General features: G+C 45.0%; 2 protein-coding genes across 2 annotated transcripts in view; both read right to left on the bottom strand.

The window, feature by feature from the left end:
- Positions 1-4,969, bottom strand: part of sptbn5 (spectrin, beta, non-erythrocytic 5) — a 49,467-nt gene extending 44,498 nt beyond the window's left edge. Inside the window, exons 1-5 of the mRNA XM_062033759.1 lie at positions 4,856-4,969; positions 1,549-1,716; positions 1,342-1,458; positions 1,120-1,277; positions 815-1,040 (exon numbers count right to left, since the gene is read on the bottom strand). Of these exons, the coding sequence (XP_061889743.1) occupies positions 815-1,040; positions 1,120-1,277; positions 1,342-1,458; positions 1,549-1,716; positions 4,856-4,969 (783 nt within the window). The remainder of the gene's footprint in view (positions 1-814; positions 1,041-1,119; positions 1,278-1,341; positions 1,459-1,548; positions 1,717-4,855) is intronic.
- Positions 4,970-13,033: 8,064 nt separating this feature from the next.
- The window catches only part of ehd4 (EH-domain containing 4), a 34,635-nt gene continuing 32,170 nt past the window's right edge, over positions 13,034-15,498 (bottom strand). The window contains exons 7-8 of the mRNA XM_062034926.1: positions 14,440-14,604; positions 13,034-13,879 (exon numbers count right to left, since the gene is read on the bottom strand). Coding sequence (XP_061890910.1) covers positions 13,322-13,879; positions 14,440-14,604 — 723 coding nt within the window. The 3' untranslated portion in view covers positions 13,034-13,321. The remainder of the gene's footprint in view (positions 13,880-14,439; positions 14,605-15,498) is intronic.

Genomic DNA, 15,498 nt, shown 5'->3' with positions numbered 1-15,498 from the left:
CTAAATGGTCCAGTTTTGACTAAATAGTCCTAAATAGTCCAGATTGAACTAAATGGTCCAGTTTAGACTAAATAGTCCTGAATAGTCCAGATTGAACTAAATGGTCCAGTTTAGACTAAATAGTCCTAAATAGTCCAGATTGAACTAAATGGTCCATTTTTGACTAAATAGTCCTAAATAGTCCAGATTGAACTAAATGGTCCAGTTTAGACTAAATAGTCCTAAATAGTCCAGATTGAACTAAATGGTCCAGTTTAGACTAAATAGTCCTAAATAGTCCAGATTGAACTAAATGGTCCAGTTTAGACTAAATAGTCCTAAATAGTCCAGATTGAACTAAATGGTCCAGTTTAGACTAAATAGTCCAGATTGAACTAAATGGTCCAGTTTTGACTAAATAGTCCAGATTGAACTAAATGGTCCATTTTTGACTAAATAGTCCAGATTGAACTAAATGGTCCATTTTTGACTAAATAGTCCAGACTGAACTAAATGGTCCAGTTTTGACTAAATAGTCCAGACTGAACTAAATAGTCCATTTTATACTAAATAGTCCAGTATAAACTCAATAGTCCAGATTTAACTAAATGGTCCAGTTTTGACTAAATAGTCCAGATTGAACTAAATAGTCCATTTTATACTAAATAGTCCAGTATAAACTCAATAGTCCGGATGGCACTAAATAGTGAGATAGGCTCCAGCAACCCCCGTCACCCCAAAAGGGACAAGCGGTAGAAAATGGATGGATGGATGGAACCAAAGATCTGTTGATGTGTGTGCTAAGGAGCGAGTGCTGCCCCCTGGTGGCCCAGACCTTGGCGAGCCTCTTCTGGAGGGTGTGCTCGTGCTTGGTCCTGGAGAAGTAGTGGTAGTACAGGGACACGTAGGTCATGATGGACTTGTCGTCCTGAGACACCAAGATGTCCTCCACCTCCAGCAGCTGCATGATGCCCAGCGCCCGCTCGCCCACCTCGAACGCCTGCTGCAGGTTGGCGCGGGCCTGGTCGCCACGCAGGCGGTTGTAGTCCAGCAGGTCGGGTCTGGGGGCGGGCGATCGTGTTAGTGTGTGGGTGTGTTAGTGTGTGTGTGTGTGGGGGGTGGGGGGTGGGGGGGAGACACCTGTGGGCGTGGATGAGGGCGTTGAAGGCCAGACCGTCCTTCCAGCTGGAAGAGAAGTCCCTCACGTCAACACCGGCGTAGCCCGAGGTCTTCCTCTGGCACCAGATCAGCAGCGCCTCCTTTGCCGAGCGCTGGACGCTGCTGGCTCCGCCCCCCACCTAGGCGAGGAGACGGCAGGTGAGACCGGGGAGAGAGGAGCGACGGTCGGATTCGGGTAGGAACCTCGTCCAGGTTTATGCGTCCAATCTGGAACCGGAGGATGATGATCCAGAGCAGACCCAGGATCAGGGTGCGGTCACCGTCCACCACGTTCTCCGGACCGATCAGATCCACTCGAATCTGGCATTGAGAAAGAGTGTCCTGATAGAAGCCACCACAAGGCGGCGCCACACCTCCTCAGAAGACCAGGGGGTCACCACAGGAAGTCACCTTGGTCTTCAGGAAGTTGATGGCGACGCCGTTGTTCTCGAGGAAGTGGACCCTCAGCCGGCGGCGGCTGGGCGGCGGCAGCTTCTCCGCGGCGATGAGCTCCAGCAGGCGGATCAGGGCCACGCCGGTCTTGAGCTCCTGGTAAACATCCGTCAGCTCCATGTCCTCCTGCGGGACCAGGGAATGTTCACCTTTGTCGTGCTAGCCGGCCTACGCTAACCGGCCACGCTTTGGAGCGTTGACAAATGCTGGGACGTTTCCTCCGGTGCCAGAACAACAACGTGTGGAATGTTTCCAGAAGGCTCCGTCAGGAAGTTCCCAGCTAACAAACGTCACCTCCATCATCTAGGAGAGGCCCGCTGCTTCCCTCCGAGTTACACAACTTCCTGAAAGCTAAACTGCTGACCCCCGCTCTTTAGCCGCCTCTACGACAGGAACTTAGCACCAAAATAGAGAGAGAGACGCTTTCCAGTACACAAATAAGACCTGGTGTTTATAAAGCGCTAACTTAGCTCACTGTAATAGACCAAGACAACTAGACTAGGACTAGTAGACCAGGATTAATAGCCCGGGACGACAAGACTAGGACTACCAGGACAGTTAGGCCAGGCTACTAGTCTAGGACTACCAGGAAAACTACACTAGACAAGGACTAATATACTATGACTAGTAGACCAGGGCTAGACTACAAAAAATATCTCTATCTCAAAAACTATCTCTAGGACAACTTGTCCTAATAGACTAGGACTGTTTGACTATACCGTAGGACGACTAGCTAACTGGAACTTAAGTTAAAGCGTTGTTACTTGGACAACTACACCAGACTACTAGACTAGTACCAGTAGACCAGGACTAATAGACTTGGACAACTAGGACTACTACACTAAGAATAATTAAGTAAGACAAGCAGGACTAATAGACTATAATTACTAGACTAGGACAACTATGACTACTGGACTAGGAATAGCAGTACAACTCGACAAGGGCGACTAGACTGGGCCAACACAAACTACTAGACAAGGACTGGTAAACTAGGAATAATAGACCATGCACAGTAAAGTAGGAAAACTAGGCCTACTAGACCAGGACTCTTAGACCAGGAATAATAGACCAAGAGAACTACACTAGGACAACTATGACTACTGGACTAGGAATAGCAGTACAACTCGACAAGGGCGACTAGACAGGGCCAACACAAACTACTAGACAAGGACTGGTAAACTAGGAGTAATAGACCATACCCAGTAAACTAGGAAAACTAGGCCTACTAGACCAGGAATAATAGACCAAGAAAACTAGACCAGGACTAGTAGACAGAGAATAGTAGACCAGGAATAATAGCCCAGGACGACAAGACTAGGACTACCAGGACAGTTAGGCCAGGCTACTAGTCTAGGATTACCAGGAAAACTACACTAGACAAGGACTAATAGACTATGACTAGTAGACCAGGGCTAGACTACAAAAACTATCTCTACTAGAGTAGGACAACTTGTCCTAATAGACTAGTACTGTTTGACTATAATAGACCAAGAAAACTAGACTAGGACTAGTAGACAAAGAATAGTAGACCAGGAATAATAGCCCAGGACGACAAGACTAGGACTACCAGGACAGTTAGGCCAGGCTACTAGTCTAGGATTACCAGGAAAACTACACTAGACAAGGACTAATAGACTATGACTAGTAGACCAGGGCTAGACTACAAAAACTATCTCTACTAGAGTAGGACAACTTGTCCTAATAGACTAGTACTGTTTGACTATAATAGACCAAGAAAACTAGACTAGGACTAGTAGACAAAGAATAGTAGACCAGGAATAATAGCCCAGGACGACAAGACTAGGACTACCAGGACAGCTAGGCCAGGCTACTAGTCTAGGATTACCAGGAAAACTACACTAGACAAGGACTAATAGACTATGACTAGTAGACCAGGGCTAGACTACAAAAACTATCTCTACTAGAGTAGGACAACTTGTCCTAATAGACTAGTACTTTTTGACTATAATAGACCAAGAAAACTAGACTAGGACTAGTAGACAAAGAATAGTAGACCAGGAATAATAGCCCAGGACGACAAGACTAGGACTACCAGGACAGTTAGGCCAGGCTACTAGTGTAGGATTACCAGGAAAACTACACTAGACAAGGACTAATAGACTATGACTAGTAGACCAGGGCTAGACTACAAAAACTATCTCTACTAGAGTAGGACAACTTGTCCTAATAGACTAGGACTGTTTGACTATACCGTAGGACGACTAGCTAACTGGAACTTAAGTTAAAGCGTTGTTACTTGGACAACTACACCAGACTACTAGACTAGTACCAGTAGGACCAGGACTAATAGACTTGGACAACTAGGACTACTACCCTAAGAATAATTAAGTAAGACAACCAGGACTAATAGACTAGAATTACTAGACGAGGACAACTATGTCTACTGGACTAGGAATAGCAGTACAACTCGACAAGGGCGACTAGACTGGGCCAACACAAACTACTAGACAAGGACTGGTAAACTAGGAGTAATAGACCACACCCAGTAAACTAGGCCTACTAGACCAGGACTCTTAGACCAGGAATAATAGACCAAGAAACTTGACTAGGACAAATATGACTACTGGACTAGGAATAGCAGTACCACTCGACAAGGGCGACTAGACTGGGCCAACAAAAACTACTAGACAAGGACTGGTAAACTAGGAGTAATAGACCATACCCAGTAAACTAGGCCTACTAGACCAGGACTCTCAGACCAGGAATAATAGACCAAGATAACAAGACTAGGACTAGTAGACTAAGAATAGTAGACCAGGAATAATAGCCCAGGACAACAAGACTAGGACTACCAGAACAGCTAGGCCAGACTACCAGACTACTACACTAGACTACTAGACAAGGACTACTAGACTATGACTAATAGACCAGGGCTAGACTACAAAAACTAGAACCACTAGAGTAGGGCAACTTGTACAAATAGACTGGGACTGTTTGACTATAGGACGACCAGGACAACTTGACCAGGACTACTAGACTAGGCCTTAACAACTGGACTAGGACTACAAGACCAGGACAGTTCAGACAACTTGGCGAGTTAAAAAAAGTGTTCCAGGAAGTTGGCAGAAGTCCAAACGAGCTGAGTGGGAACAAAGACGGTTTAAGGTAGGGCGCAGTAAAGTGGACTTTATGGGCTAAGACCAAGGAAACAACACGGAACACAACACAAACTTGGTTCTGGTTCTGTCACCTGGAGGGGGCGTGAGAGACAAGAACTGTTAAAGGAACACACACACATCCTCACCCCGTTCTTGGAGAAGACACTGTTCATCCACTTGGTGAAGGTCTTCTTCTGGACCGCCATCCTCTGCTCTTGGAGTTCTCGAACCCGCCCGGCTCCGTCCTCGTCCCCGTCCATCTTGGTTGGCTGCGGGGTCAGCGGGGTCTAAGGTCATTCCTGTCTCCGACCGTTCACCACTTTTCAACTCACACTTCAAAATAACGTCCCGGACTAGTGGACCAGGACTTATAGACTAGGATAACTAACTGAGGACAACTAGGACGGAATGGATAAGACAAGTAAACCAGGACAACGAGAACTACTAGAATTGGAAAACTTTGATTACGAGACTCGGACTACCAGGACAGCTTTACCAGACCACAAGTCTAAGATTACTAGAGTACTAGACTAGGACAATTAGGACTACCAGGACAACTAGATTAGAACAACCAGGACAACTAAAGACTACAAGAAAAGGAATACTACAATAGGACAGGTAGATTACTAGACTATGACTGCAAGACAAGTACAACTAGGACTACCTACACTAGACAATTAGTACTAATAGACCACTAGGACTACTGGGCTAGGACTACCAGGACAACCAGACAAGGGCTACTATACTAAACCTACTAGACGAGGAAGAATGGACCACTGGACTAGGACTACCAGACTAGGATAACTAGCACGACTAGAGTAGGACAACTAGGACTAATGGGCTAGGACAACTGGGACTAATGGACTAGGAAGACTGGGACTAATGGACGAGGACAACTAGGACTACTGGACTAAGACTACCAGGACAACCAGACAAGGGCTACTATACTAAACCTAGTAGACGAGGAAGAGTGGACCACTGGACTAGGACTACCAGACTAGGATACCTAGCACGACTAGAGTAGGACAACTAGGACTAATGGACTAGGACAACTGGGACTAATGGACTAGGAAGACTGGGACTAATGGACGAGGACAACTAGGACTACTGGACTAGGACTACCAGGACAACCAGACAAGGGCTACTATACTAAGCCTACTAGACGAGGAAGAGTGGACCACTGGACTAGGACTACCAGACTAGGATAACTAGCACGACTAGAGTAGGACAACTAGGACTAATGGACTAGGACAACTGGGACTAATGGACTAGGAAGACTGGGACTAATGGACGAGGACAACTAGGACTACTGGAGTAAGACTACCAGGACAACCAGACAAGGGCTACTATACTAAACCTACTAGACGAGGAAGAGTGGACCACTGGACTAGGACTACCAGACTAGGATAACTAGCACGACTAGAGTAGGACAACTAGGACTAATGGACTAGGACAACTGGGACTAATGGACTAGGAAGACTGGGACTAATGGACGAGGACAACTAGGACTACTGGACTAAGACTACCAGGACAACCAGACAAGGGCTACTATACTAAACCTACTAGACGAGGAAGAGTGGACCACTGGACTAGGACTACCAGACTAGGATAACTAGCACGACTAGAGTAGGACAACTAGGACTAATGGACGAGGACAACTACGACTACTGGACTAGGACTACCAGGACAACCAGACAAGGGTTACTATACTAACCCTACTAGACGAGGAAGAGTGGACGACTAGACTAGGACTACCAGACTAGGATAACTAGCACTACCAGGCTAGGGGAACTAGCACTACTTGAGGAGGACAACTAGGACTAATGGACAAGGACAACTAGGACTACTGGACTAGGACTACCAGGCCAACCAGACAAGGGCTACTATACTAATCCTACTAGACGAGTAAGAGTGGACTACTAGACTAGGACCACCAGACTAGGATAACTAGCACTACTAGAGTAGGACAACTAGGACTATTGGACTAGGACAACTAGGACTACTAGACTAAGAAAACTAGGACTACTACACCTACATAACTTTAGTAGGACAACTAGGACTTATACACAAGGACTACTAAACTTGGACAACTAGCACTACTTGACTATGTATACCAGGACAACTAGACAAGGACTACTAGACTGTAACTATTAGACAAGGACTAGTAAATTACTACACTGACTACTATATTAGTACTAGTAGACCAGGACAAGACTAGGAAAACTTGCAGTACTAAACTAGGACAACTAAACAAAGGAACTAAGGCTACCAGACTATTACTATTAGACCAGGTCAACTAGGACTACTACACGAGGACTACCAGGATGACTAAACCACACTCCTAGACTAAAACTACTGGAAGAGGACTATAGAATACTAGAACATGACTATTAGATCAGAACGGGTAGATTAGGACTAGACTAGGAAATTTAGCGGTTCTACAGTAAAAGTAGGACTAACAGACTAGGACTGCTTGACTAGGACAACTTGGACTAGTACTACCAGGACTACGACAACTAGACTAAGACTACTAGAGTAGGTTAGTTAAGACAACTTGGCGAGGACAAACAGGACAGGGACTAGGATCACCAGTGGGACGAGAGCACTAACTTGAGGACTGGACTACCAGTTGAATGTTAGCACAGCTGAGACCTGCAAACAGTCAAGTCTTAGCTCACGCTGGAGAAACCTGCGGAGTCCGCACCAGGACTTGTTGGACTGCGGTCTAAACACGCTGGAGAAACCTGCGGAGTCCGCACCAGGACTTGTTGGACTGCGGTCTAAACACGCTGGAGAAACCTGCGGAGTCCGCACCAGGACTTGTTGGACTGCGGTCTAAACACGCTGGGGACACCTGCGGAGTCTGCACCAGGACTTGTTGGACTGCGGTCTAAACACGCTGGAGAAACCTGCGGAGTCCGCACCAGGACTTGTTGGACTGCGGTCTAAACACGCTGGAGAAACCTGCGGAGTCCGCACCAGGACTTGTTGGACTGCGGTCTAAACACGCTGGGGACACCTGCGGAGTCTGCACCAGGACTTGTTGGACTGCGGTCTAAACACGCTGGAGACACCTGCGGAGTCTGCACCAGGACTTGTTGGACTGCGGTCTAAACACGCTGGAGACACCTGCGGAGTCTGCACCAGGACTTGTTGGACTGCGGTCTAAACACGCTGGGGACACCTGCGGAGTCCGCACCAGGACTTGTTGGACTGCGGTCTAAACACCTTACAAGTCAACATGCAGAACCCGACTGGATCCAAAGTGGCTTTAACTTTAGTCCACAACCATCCTGGCTGTTTATCTGTCAACAGCCAGAACCACCAAACTAATGTGGAACTACAACAGAACTACAACAGAAGTGCTAAAGTAACCACAATAGAACAAATACAGAACCACAACATTAGAATTACAACAGAACTAAAACAGAACCACAATAAAATTACAACACACCACAATAGAATTACAATAGAACTAAAACAGAACCACAATAGAATTACAACAGAACCACAATAAAATGACAACAGAACCACAATAGAATTACAACAGAAACACAATAAAATGACAACAGAACCACAATAGAATTACAACAGAACCGCAATAGAATTACAACAGAATGAAAACAGAACCACAATATAATTGCAACAGAACCACGATAGAATTACAACAGAACTAAAGCAGAACCACAATAAAATTACAAAAGAACCACGATAGAATTACAACAGAACTAAAACAGAACCACAATAAAATTACAAAAGAACCACAATAGAATTACAACAGAACTAAAACAGAACCACAATAAAATTACAACAGAACCACAATAGAATTACAACAGAACTAAAACAGAACCTCAATATAATTGCAATAGAACCACAATAGAATTACAACAGAACTAAAACGGAACCACAATAAAATTACAACAGAACCACAATAGAATTACAACACAACTAAAACAGAACCTCAATATAATTGCAATAGAATCACAATAGAACTACAACAGAACCACAATAAAATTACAACACACCACAATAGAATTACAACAGAACTAAAACAGAACCACAATAGAATTACAACAGAAACACAATAAAATGACAACAGAACCACAATAGAATTACAACAGAATGAAAACAGAACCACAACAAAATTACAACAGAACCGCAATAGAATTACAACAGAATGAAAACAGAACCACAATATAATTGCAACAGAACCACGATAGAATTACAACAGAACTAAAACAGAACCACAATAAAATTACAAAAGAACCACGATAGAATTACAACAGAACTAAAACAGAACCACAATAAAATTACAAAAGAACCACAATAGAATTACAACAGAACTAAAACAGAACCACAATAAAATTGCAACAGAACCACAATAGAATTACAACAGAACGAAAACAGAACCACAATAAAATTGCAACAGAACCACAATAGAATTACAACAGAACTAAAACAGAACCACAATAAAATTACAACAGAACCACAATAGAATTATAATAGAATGAAAACAGAACCACAATAAATTTACAACAGAACCACAATAGAATTACAACAGAACTAAAACAGAACCACAGTAGAAATACAATAGAATGAAAACAGAACCACAATACAATTACAACAGAACCACAATAGAATTACAACAGAACCACAATAGAATTACAACAGAACTAAAACAGAACCACAATAAAATTACTACAGAACCACAATAGAATTACAGCAAAACTAAAACAGAACCACAATAAAATTACAACAGAACCACAATAGAATTACAACAGAACTAAAACAGAACCACAGTAGAAATACAATAGAATGAAAACAGAACCACAATACAATTACAACAGAACCACAATAGAATTACAACAGAACCACAATAGAATTACAACAGAACTAAAACAGAACCACAATAAAATTACTACAGAACCACAATAGAATTACAGCAAAACTAAAACCGAACCACAATAAAATTACAACAGAACCACAATAGAATTACAACAGAACTAAAACAGAACCACAATATAATTGCAACAGAATCACGATAGAATTACAACACAACTAAAACAGAACCACAATAAAATTACAACAGAACCACAATAGAATTACAACAGAACTAAAACAGAACCACAATAAAATTGCAACAGAACCACAATAGAATTACAACAGAACTAAAACAGAACCACAATAAAATTACAACAGAACCACAATAGAATTATAATAGAATGAAAACAGAACCACAATAAATTTACAACAGAACCACAATAGAATTACAACAGAACTAAAACAGAACCACAGTAGAAATACAATAGAATGAAAACAGAACCACAATACAATTACAACAGAACCACAATAGAATTACAACAGAACCACAATAGAATTACAACAGAACTAAAACAGAACCACAATAAAATTACTACAGAACCACAATAGAATTACAGCAAAACTAAAACAGAACCACAATAAAATTACAACAGAACCACAATAGAATTACAACAGAACTAAAACAGAACCACAGTAGAAATACAATAGAATGAAAACAGAACCACAATACAATTACAACAGAACCACAATAGAATTACAACAGAACCACAATAGAATTACAACAGAACTAAAACAGAACCACAATAAAATTACTACAGAACCACAATAGAATTACAGCAAAACTAAAACCGAACCACAATAAAATTACAACAGAACCACAATAGAATTACAACAGAACTAAAACAGAACCACAATATAATTGCAACAGAATCACGATAGAATTACAACACAACTAAAACAGAACCACAATAAAATTACAACAGAACCACAATAGAATTACAACAGAACTAAAACAGAACCACAATAAAATTGCAACAGAACCACAATAGAATTACAACAGAACTAAAACAGAACCACAATAAAATTACAACAGAACCACAATAGAATTAGGATATGAAAATGATAATAAAATGACGAGGGAACACAATAGAAGATTTAAAAACTGAGCAAAGATTTTTCATACCTGCTCTTCACACACCAATCCCAAGTGTGTGTGTGTGTGTGTGTGTGTGTGTGTGTGTGTGTGTGTGTGTGTGTGTGTGTGTGTGTGTGTGTGTGTGTGTGTGTGTGTGTGTGTGTGTGTGTGTGTGTGTGTGTGTGTGTGTGTGTGTGTGACCTTTGAAGTGGTTTACAGCATGAGCACCTGACGCGGGTCAAAGTTCAGGTGTAACAATTGAAAACTGCTGAGTGTTCACGTGACGTGCACAATAAAGAACAAGAAGTAACATCAATAAACGCACTTTATTTTGAAAGGAGAGACAGGAAGAGGAAGCAGGGCGTGGCGCTCTCATCAGTGACCTTGACCTCGCCTTTCTGTCCCGAGGGAAGGGGGGGTCAAAGGTCACCTCTGGGGTTCTCTACGATGCTTCGGACTTTCAAAATAAGGCACTTCAAAAAGGAAGTCTTACCCGATAAAAGCGTGAAGGCACGGGACGTGGCGTCTTACCAAAATAAAAGCACAGATTTAGAGGCGAGGGGGTCTAGTCCTCGCCGTGGTTGTACATGGCGTCCACCGTGGGGTCTTTGCGGTGGGGGGGGCGCACCAGGTGGGGGGGGGGGGGGGTAGTTCGGCGGGCAGCTCGTAGCCCTCCAGCTTGACCTTGATGAGGGGCTAAAAGATCAGGACTACAAGACTAAGGACTGAAAGACCAGGACAAGTAGAACTACTAGGACTAAGGACTACTAGACTAGAACAAGTAGGACTACTAGGATTAAAAGACAAGGACTACTAGACTAAGACAAGTAGGACTACTAGGACTAAAAGACCAGGACTACTAGACTAAGGACTGAAAGACCAGGACAAGTAGAAGTACTAGGACTAAGGACTACTAGACTAGAACAAGTAGGACTACTAGGATTAAAAGACAAGGACTACTAGACTAAGACAAGTAGGACTACTAGGACTAAAAGACCAGGACTACTACAGTAAGGACTAAAAGACCAAGACAAGTAGAACTACTAGGACTAAAGACTACAAGACTAAGGACTACTAGACTAGAACAAATAGGACTACTAGGATTAAAAGACAATGACTACTAGACTAGGACAAGTAGGACTACAAGACTAGGACAAGTAGGACTACAAGGACTAAGAGAACAGGACTACTAGACTAGGACAAGTAGGACTACTCGGACTAAGAAACCAGGACTACAAGGACTAAGAGAACAGGACTACTAGACTAGGACAAGTAGGACTACTCGGACTAAGAAACCAGGACTATTAGACTAAGTCAACTAGACTAAGACAATTAGGACTACTCGTACTAAGAGAACAGGACTACTAGACTAGGACAAGTAGGACTACAAGGACTAAGAGAACAGGACTACTAGACTAGTACAAGTAGGACTACTCGGACTAAGAAACCAGGACTATTAGACTAAGTCAACTAGACTAAGACAATTAGGACTACTCGGACTAAGAGAACAGGACTACTAGACTAGGACAAGTTGGACTACAAGGACTAAGAGAACAGGAGTACTAGACTAGGACAAGTAGGACTACTCAGACTAAGAGAACAGGACTACTACAGTAAGGACTAAAAGACCAGGACTACTAGACTAGGACAAGTAGGACTACAAGGACTAAGAGAACAGGACTACTACAGTAAGGACTAAAAGACCAGAACAACTAGAACTACTAGGACTAAAGACTACAAGAATAAGGACTACTAGACTAGGACAAATAGGACTACTAGGATTAACAGACAACGACTACTAGACTAGGACAAGTAGGACTACTCGGACTAAGAAACCAGGACTACTAGACTAAGACAATTAGGACTACTCGGACTACGAAACCAGGACTACTAGACTAAGACAACTAGACTAAGACAATTAGGACTAAGAAACCAGGACTACTAGACTAGGACAAGTAGGACTACTGGGACTAAAAGACCAGGACTACTACAGTAAGGACTAAAAGACCAGGACAAGTAGAACTACTAGGACTAAAGACTACAAGAATAAGGACTACTAGACTAGGACAAATAGGACTACTACGATTAACAGACGACTACTAGACTAGAACAAGTAGGACTACTCGGACTAAGAAACCAGGACTACTAGACTAAGACAATTAGGACTACTCGGACTAAGAGAACAGGACTACTAGACTAAGACAACTAGACTAAGACAATTAGGACTACTCGGACTAAGAAACCAGGACTACTAGACTAAGACAACTAGACTAAGACAATTAGGACTACTTGGACTAAGAAACCAGGACTACTAGACTAAGACAAGTAGGACTACAAGGACTAGGAGAGACCAATAAAGGACAAGAAGTAACATCAATAAACGCACTTTATTTTGAAAGGAGAGACAGGAAGAGGAAGCAGGGCGTGCCGCTCTCATCAGTGGCCTTGACCTCGCCTTTCTGTCCCTTTTTCCTGAGGAAGGGGGGTCAAAGGTCACCGACCTGAGGCAGATGACCTCTGGGGTTCTCTGCGATGCTTCGGACTTTCAAAATAAGGCACTTCAAAAAAGCAAGTCGGGCTCTTTCCCGATAAAAGCGTGAAGGCACGGGATGTGGCGTCTTACCAAAATAAAAGCACAGATTCGAGGCGAGGGGGTCTAGTCCTCGCCGTGGTTGTACATGGCGTCCGCCGTGGGGTCTTTGCGGTGGGCGGGGGGCACCAGGTGGGGCGGGAGTTCGGCGGGCAGCTCGTAGCCCTCCAGCTTGACCTTGATGAGGTGCTGGGCCAGCGCAAACTCCTCGTCGTCCAGCATGCCGTCGTGGTCGCAGTCGGCCAGCTTCCAGATCTTTCCCAGGACGGTGTTGGGCAGCCGGGAGCTCATCATCTCCTTCTTGGCGTTGACGCCGCTGATCTTGCCGTTGACGGGCATCAACGTGTAGAAGATCTCGTCGTAGCGGTGCTTGTCGCGGGACACGATCCAGTCGTCGGCGTCGGCGCCGGCACTGATGCCCTCGCCGTAGCCCTGACCGAACGGCCCTTCTTGGGAGCCCTCGAAGGCGCCGCCGGACACCATGGCGGGCGGCTGCTTGGACTCCTCGTCGCGGATCATGGACATCAGCCCGGCGATCTTGTTGGCCAGCATCTTGTCCACCGACTCCACCAGCTTCATCTTCAGCGAGGGGAACTTGTTGAAGTCGTAGTGCTGCAACATGTCCTGCGAGGGGGCGACACTGACAGTCAGCTGGGCAAACCCCCGGAACCGGGTGCCGGCGACACTGACAGTCAGCCGGTAAAACCCCCGGACCCGGCGACACTAACAGTCAGCCGTTAAAACCCCCGGACCCGGGTGCCGGCGACACTGACAGTCAGCTGGACAAACCCCCGGACCCGGGTGCCGGCGACACTGACAGTCAGCTGGACAAACCCCCGGACCCGGGTGCCGGCGACACTGACAGTCAGCCGGGCAAACCCCCGGACCCGGGTGCCGGCGACACTGACAGTCAGCCGGGCAAACCCCCGGACCCGGGTGCCGGCGACACTGACAGTCAGCCGGGCAAACCCCCGGAACCGGGTGCCGGCGACACTGACAGTCAGCCGGTAAAACCCCCGGACCGGGGTGCCGGCGACACTAACAGTCAGCCGGGCAAACCCCCGGACCCGGGTGCCGGCGACACTAACAGTCAGCCGGGCAAACTCCCGGACCCGGGTGCCGGCGACACTGACAGTCAGCCGGGCAAACCCCCGGACCCGGGTGCCGGCGGGCCGACCGCTCACCTGCATCTTGGCCACGTTTGGGAAGTCTCCCGGGCTGATGTGGTGCTCACGCTGCAGGGTGCCGTAGATCTCCGGCAGCCTGGCGATCAGCTCCTCCTTCTTCTTCTCGCGCCCAAACAGCGACGGCATCTCCTTCTTCAGGTGGCTGATGATGTACGCGTGCACCTGTTGGCCACCGGACAGGAAAAGACGTCAAGTAATTAAGTTAGACAACCAGGACTAATAGACAAGAATTACTAGACTAGGACAACTATGACTACTGGACAAGGAATAGCAGTACAACTCGACAAGGGCGACTAGACTGGGCCAACACGAACTACTAGACAAGGACTGGTAAACTAGGAGTTATAGTCCATGCCCAGTAAACTAGGAAAACTAGGCCTACTAGACCAGGACTCTTAGACCAGAAATAATAGATGAAGCAAACTAGACTAGGACAATTATGACTACTGGACTAGGTATAGCAGTACAACTCGACAAGGGCGACTAGACTGGGCCAACACGAGCTACTAGACAAGGACTGGTAAACTAGGAGTAATAGACCATACCTAGTAAACTAGGCCTACTAGACCAGGACTCTTAGACCAGGAATAATAGACCAAGAAAACTAGACCAGGACTAGTAGACTAAGAATAGTAGACCAGGCTTAATAGCCCAGGACAACAAGACAAGGACTACCAGGACAGCTAGGCCAAACTACTAGACTAGGACGACCGGGAAAACTACACTACACCACTACACAAGGACTAATAGACTATGACGAGTAGACCAGGGCTAGACTACAAAAACTATCTCTACTAGAGTAGGACCACTTGTCCTAATAGACTAGGACTGTAGGGTAGGACTAATAATTAGACTTTGGAGTCTGTGGCAGGCAACACATTCTGGGACTTTCCAGGCAACTAAAACAACTACACTAGGACTAGGATAACTAGACCAGGACTACTAGACGAGGACAACTAGGACTAAGAGGCCATGGACTCAGTCTCAGGACTACTAGACTAGGACCACTAGATTAAGACAAGTAGGACTACTAGAATAAGCCAATATACTAGGACA

The sequence above is a fragment of the Entelurus aequoreus genome, linkage group LG23 (assembly GCF_033978785.1).
Source record: "Entelurus aequoreus isolate RoL-2023_Sb linkage group LG23, RoL_Eaeq_v1.1, whole genome shotgun sequence".
NCBI lineage: Eukaryota > Metazoa > Chordata > Actinopteri > Syngnathiformes > Syngnathidae > Entelurus > Entelurus aequoreus.
This window is presented reverse-complemented; position numbering and strand designations above follow the sequence as displayed.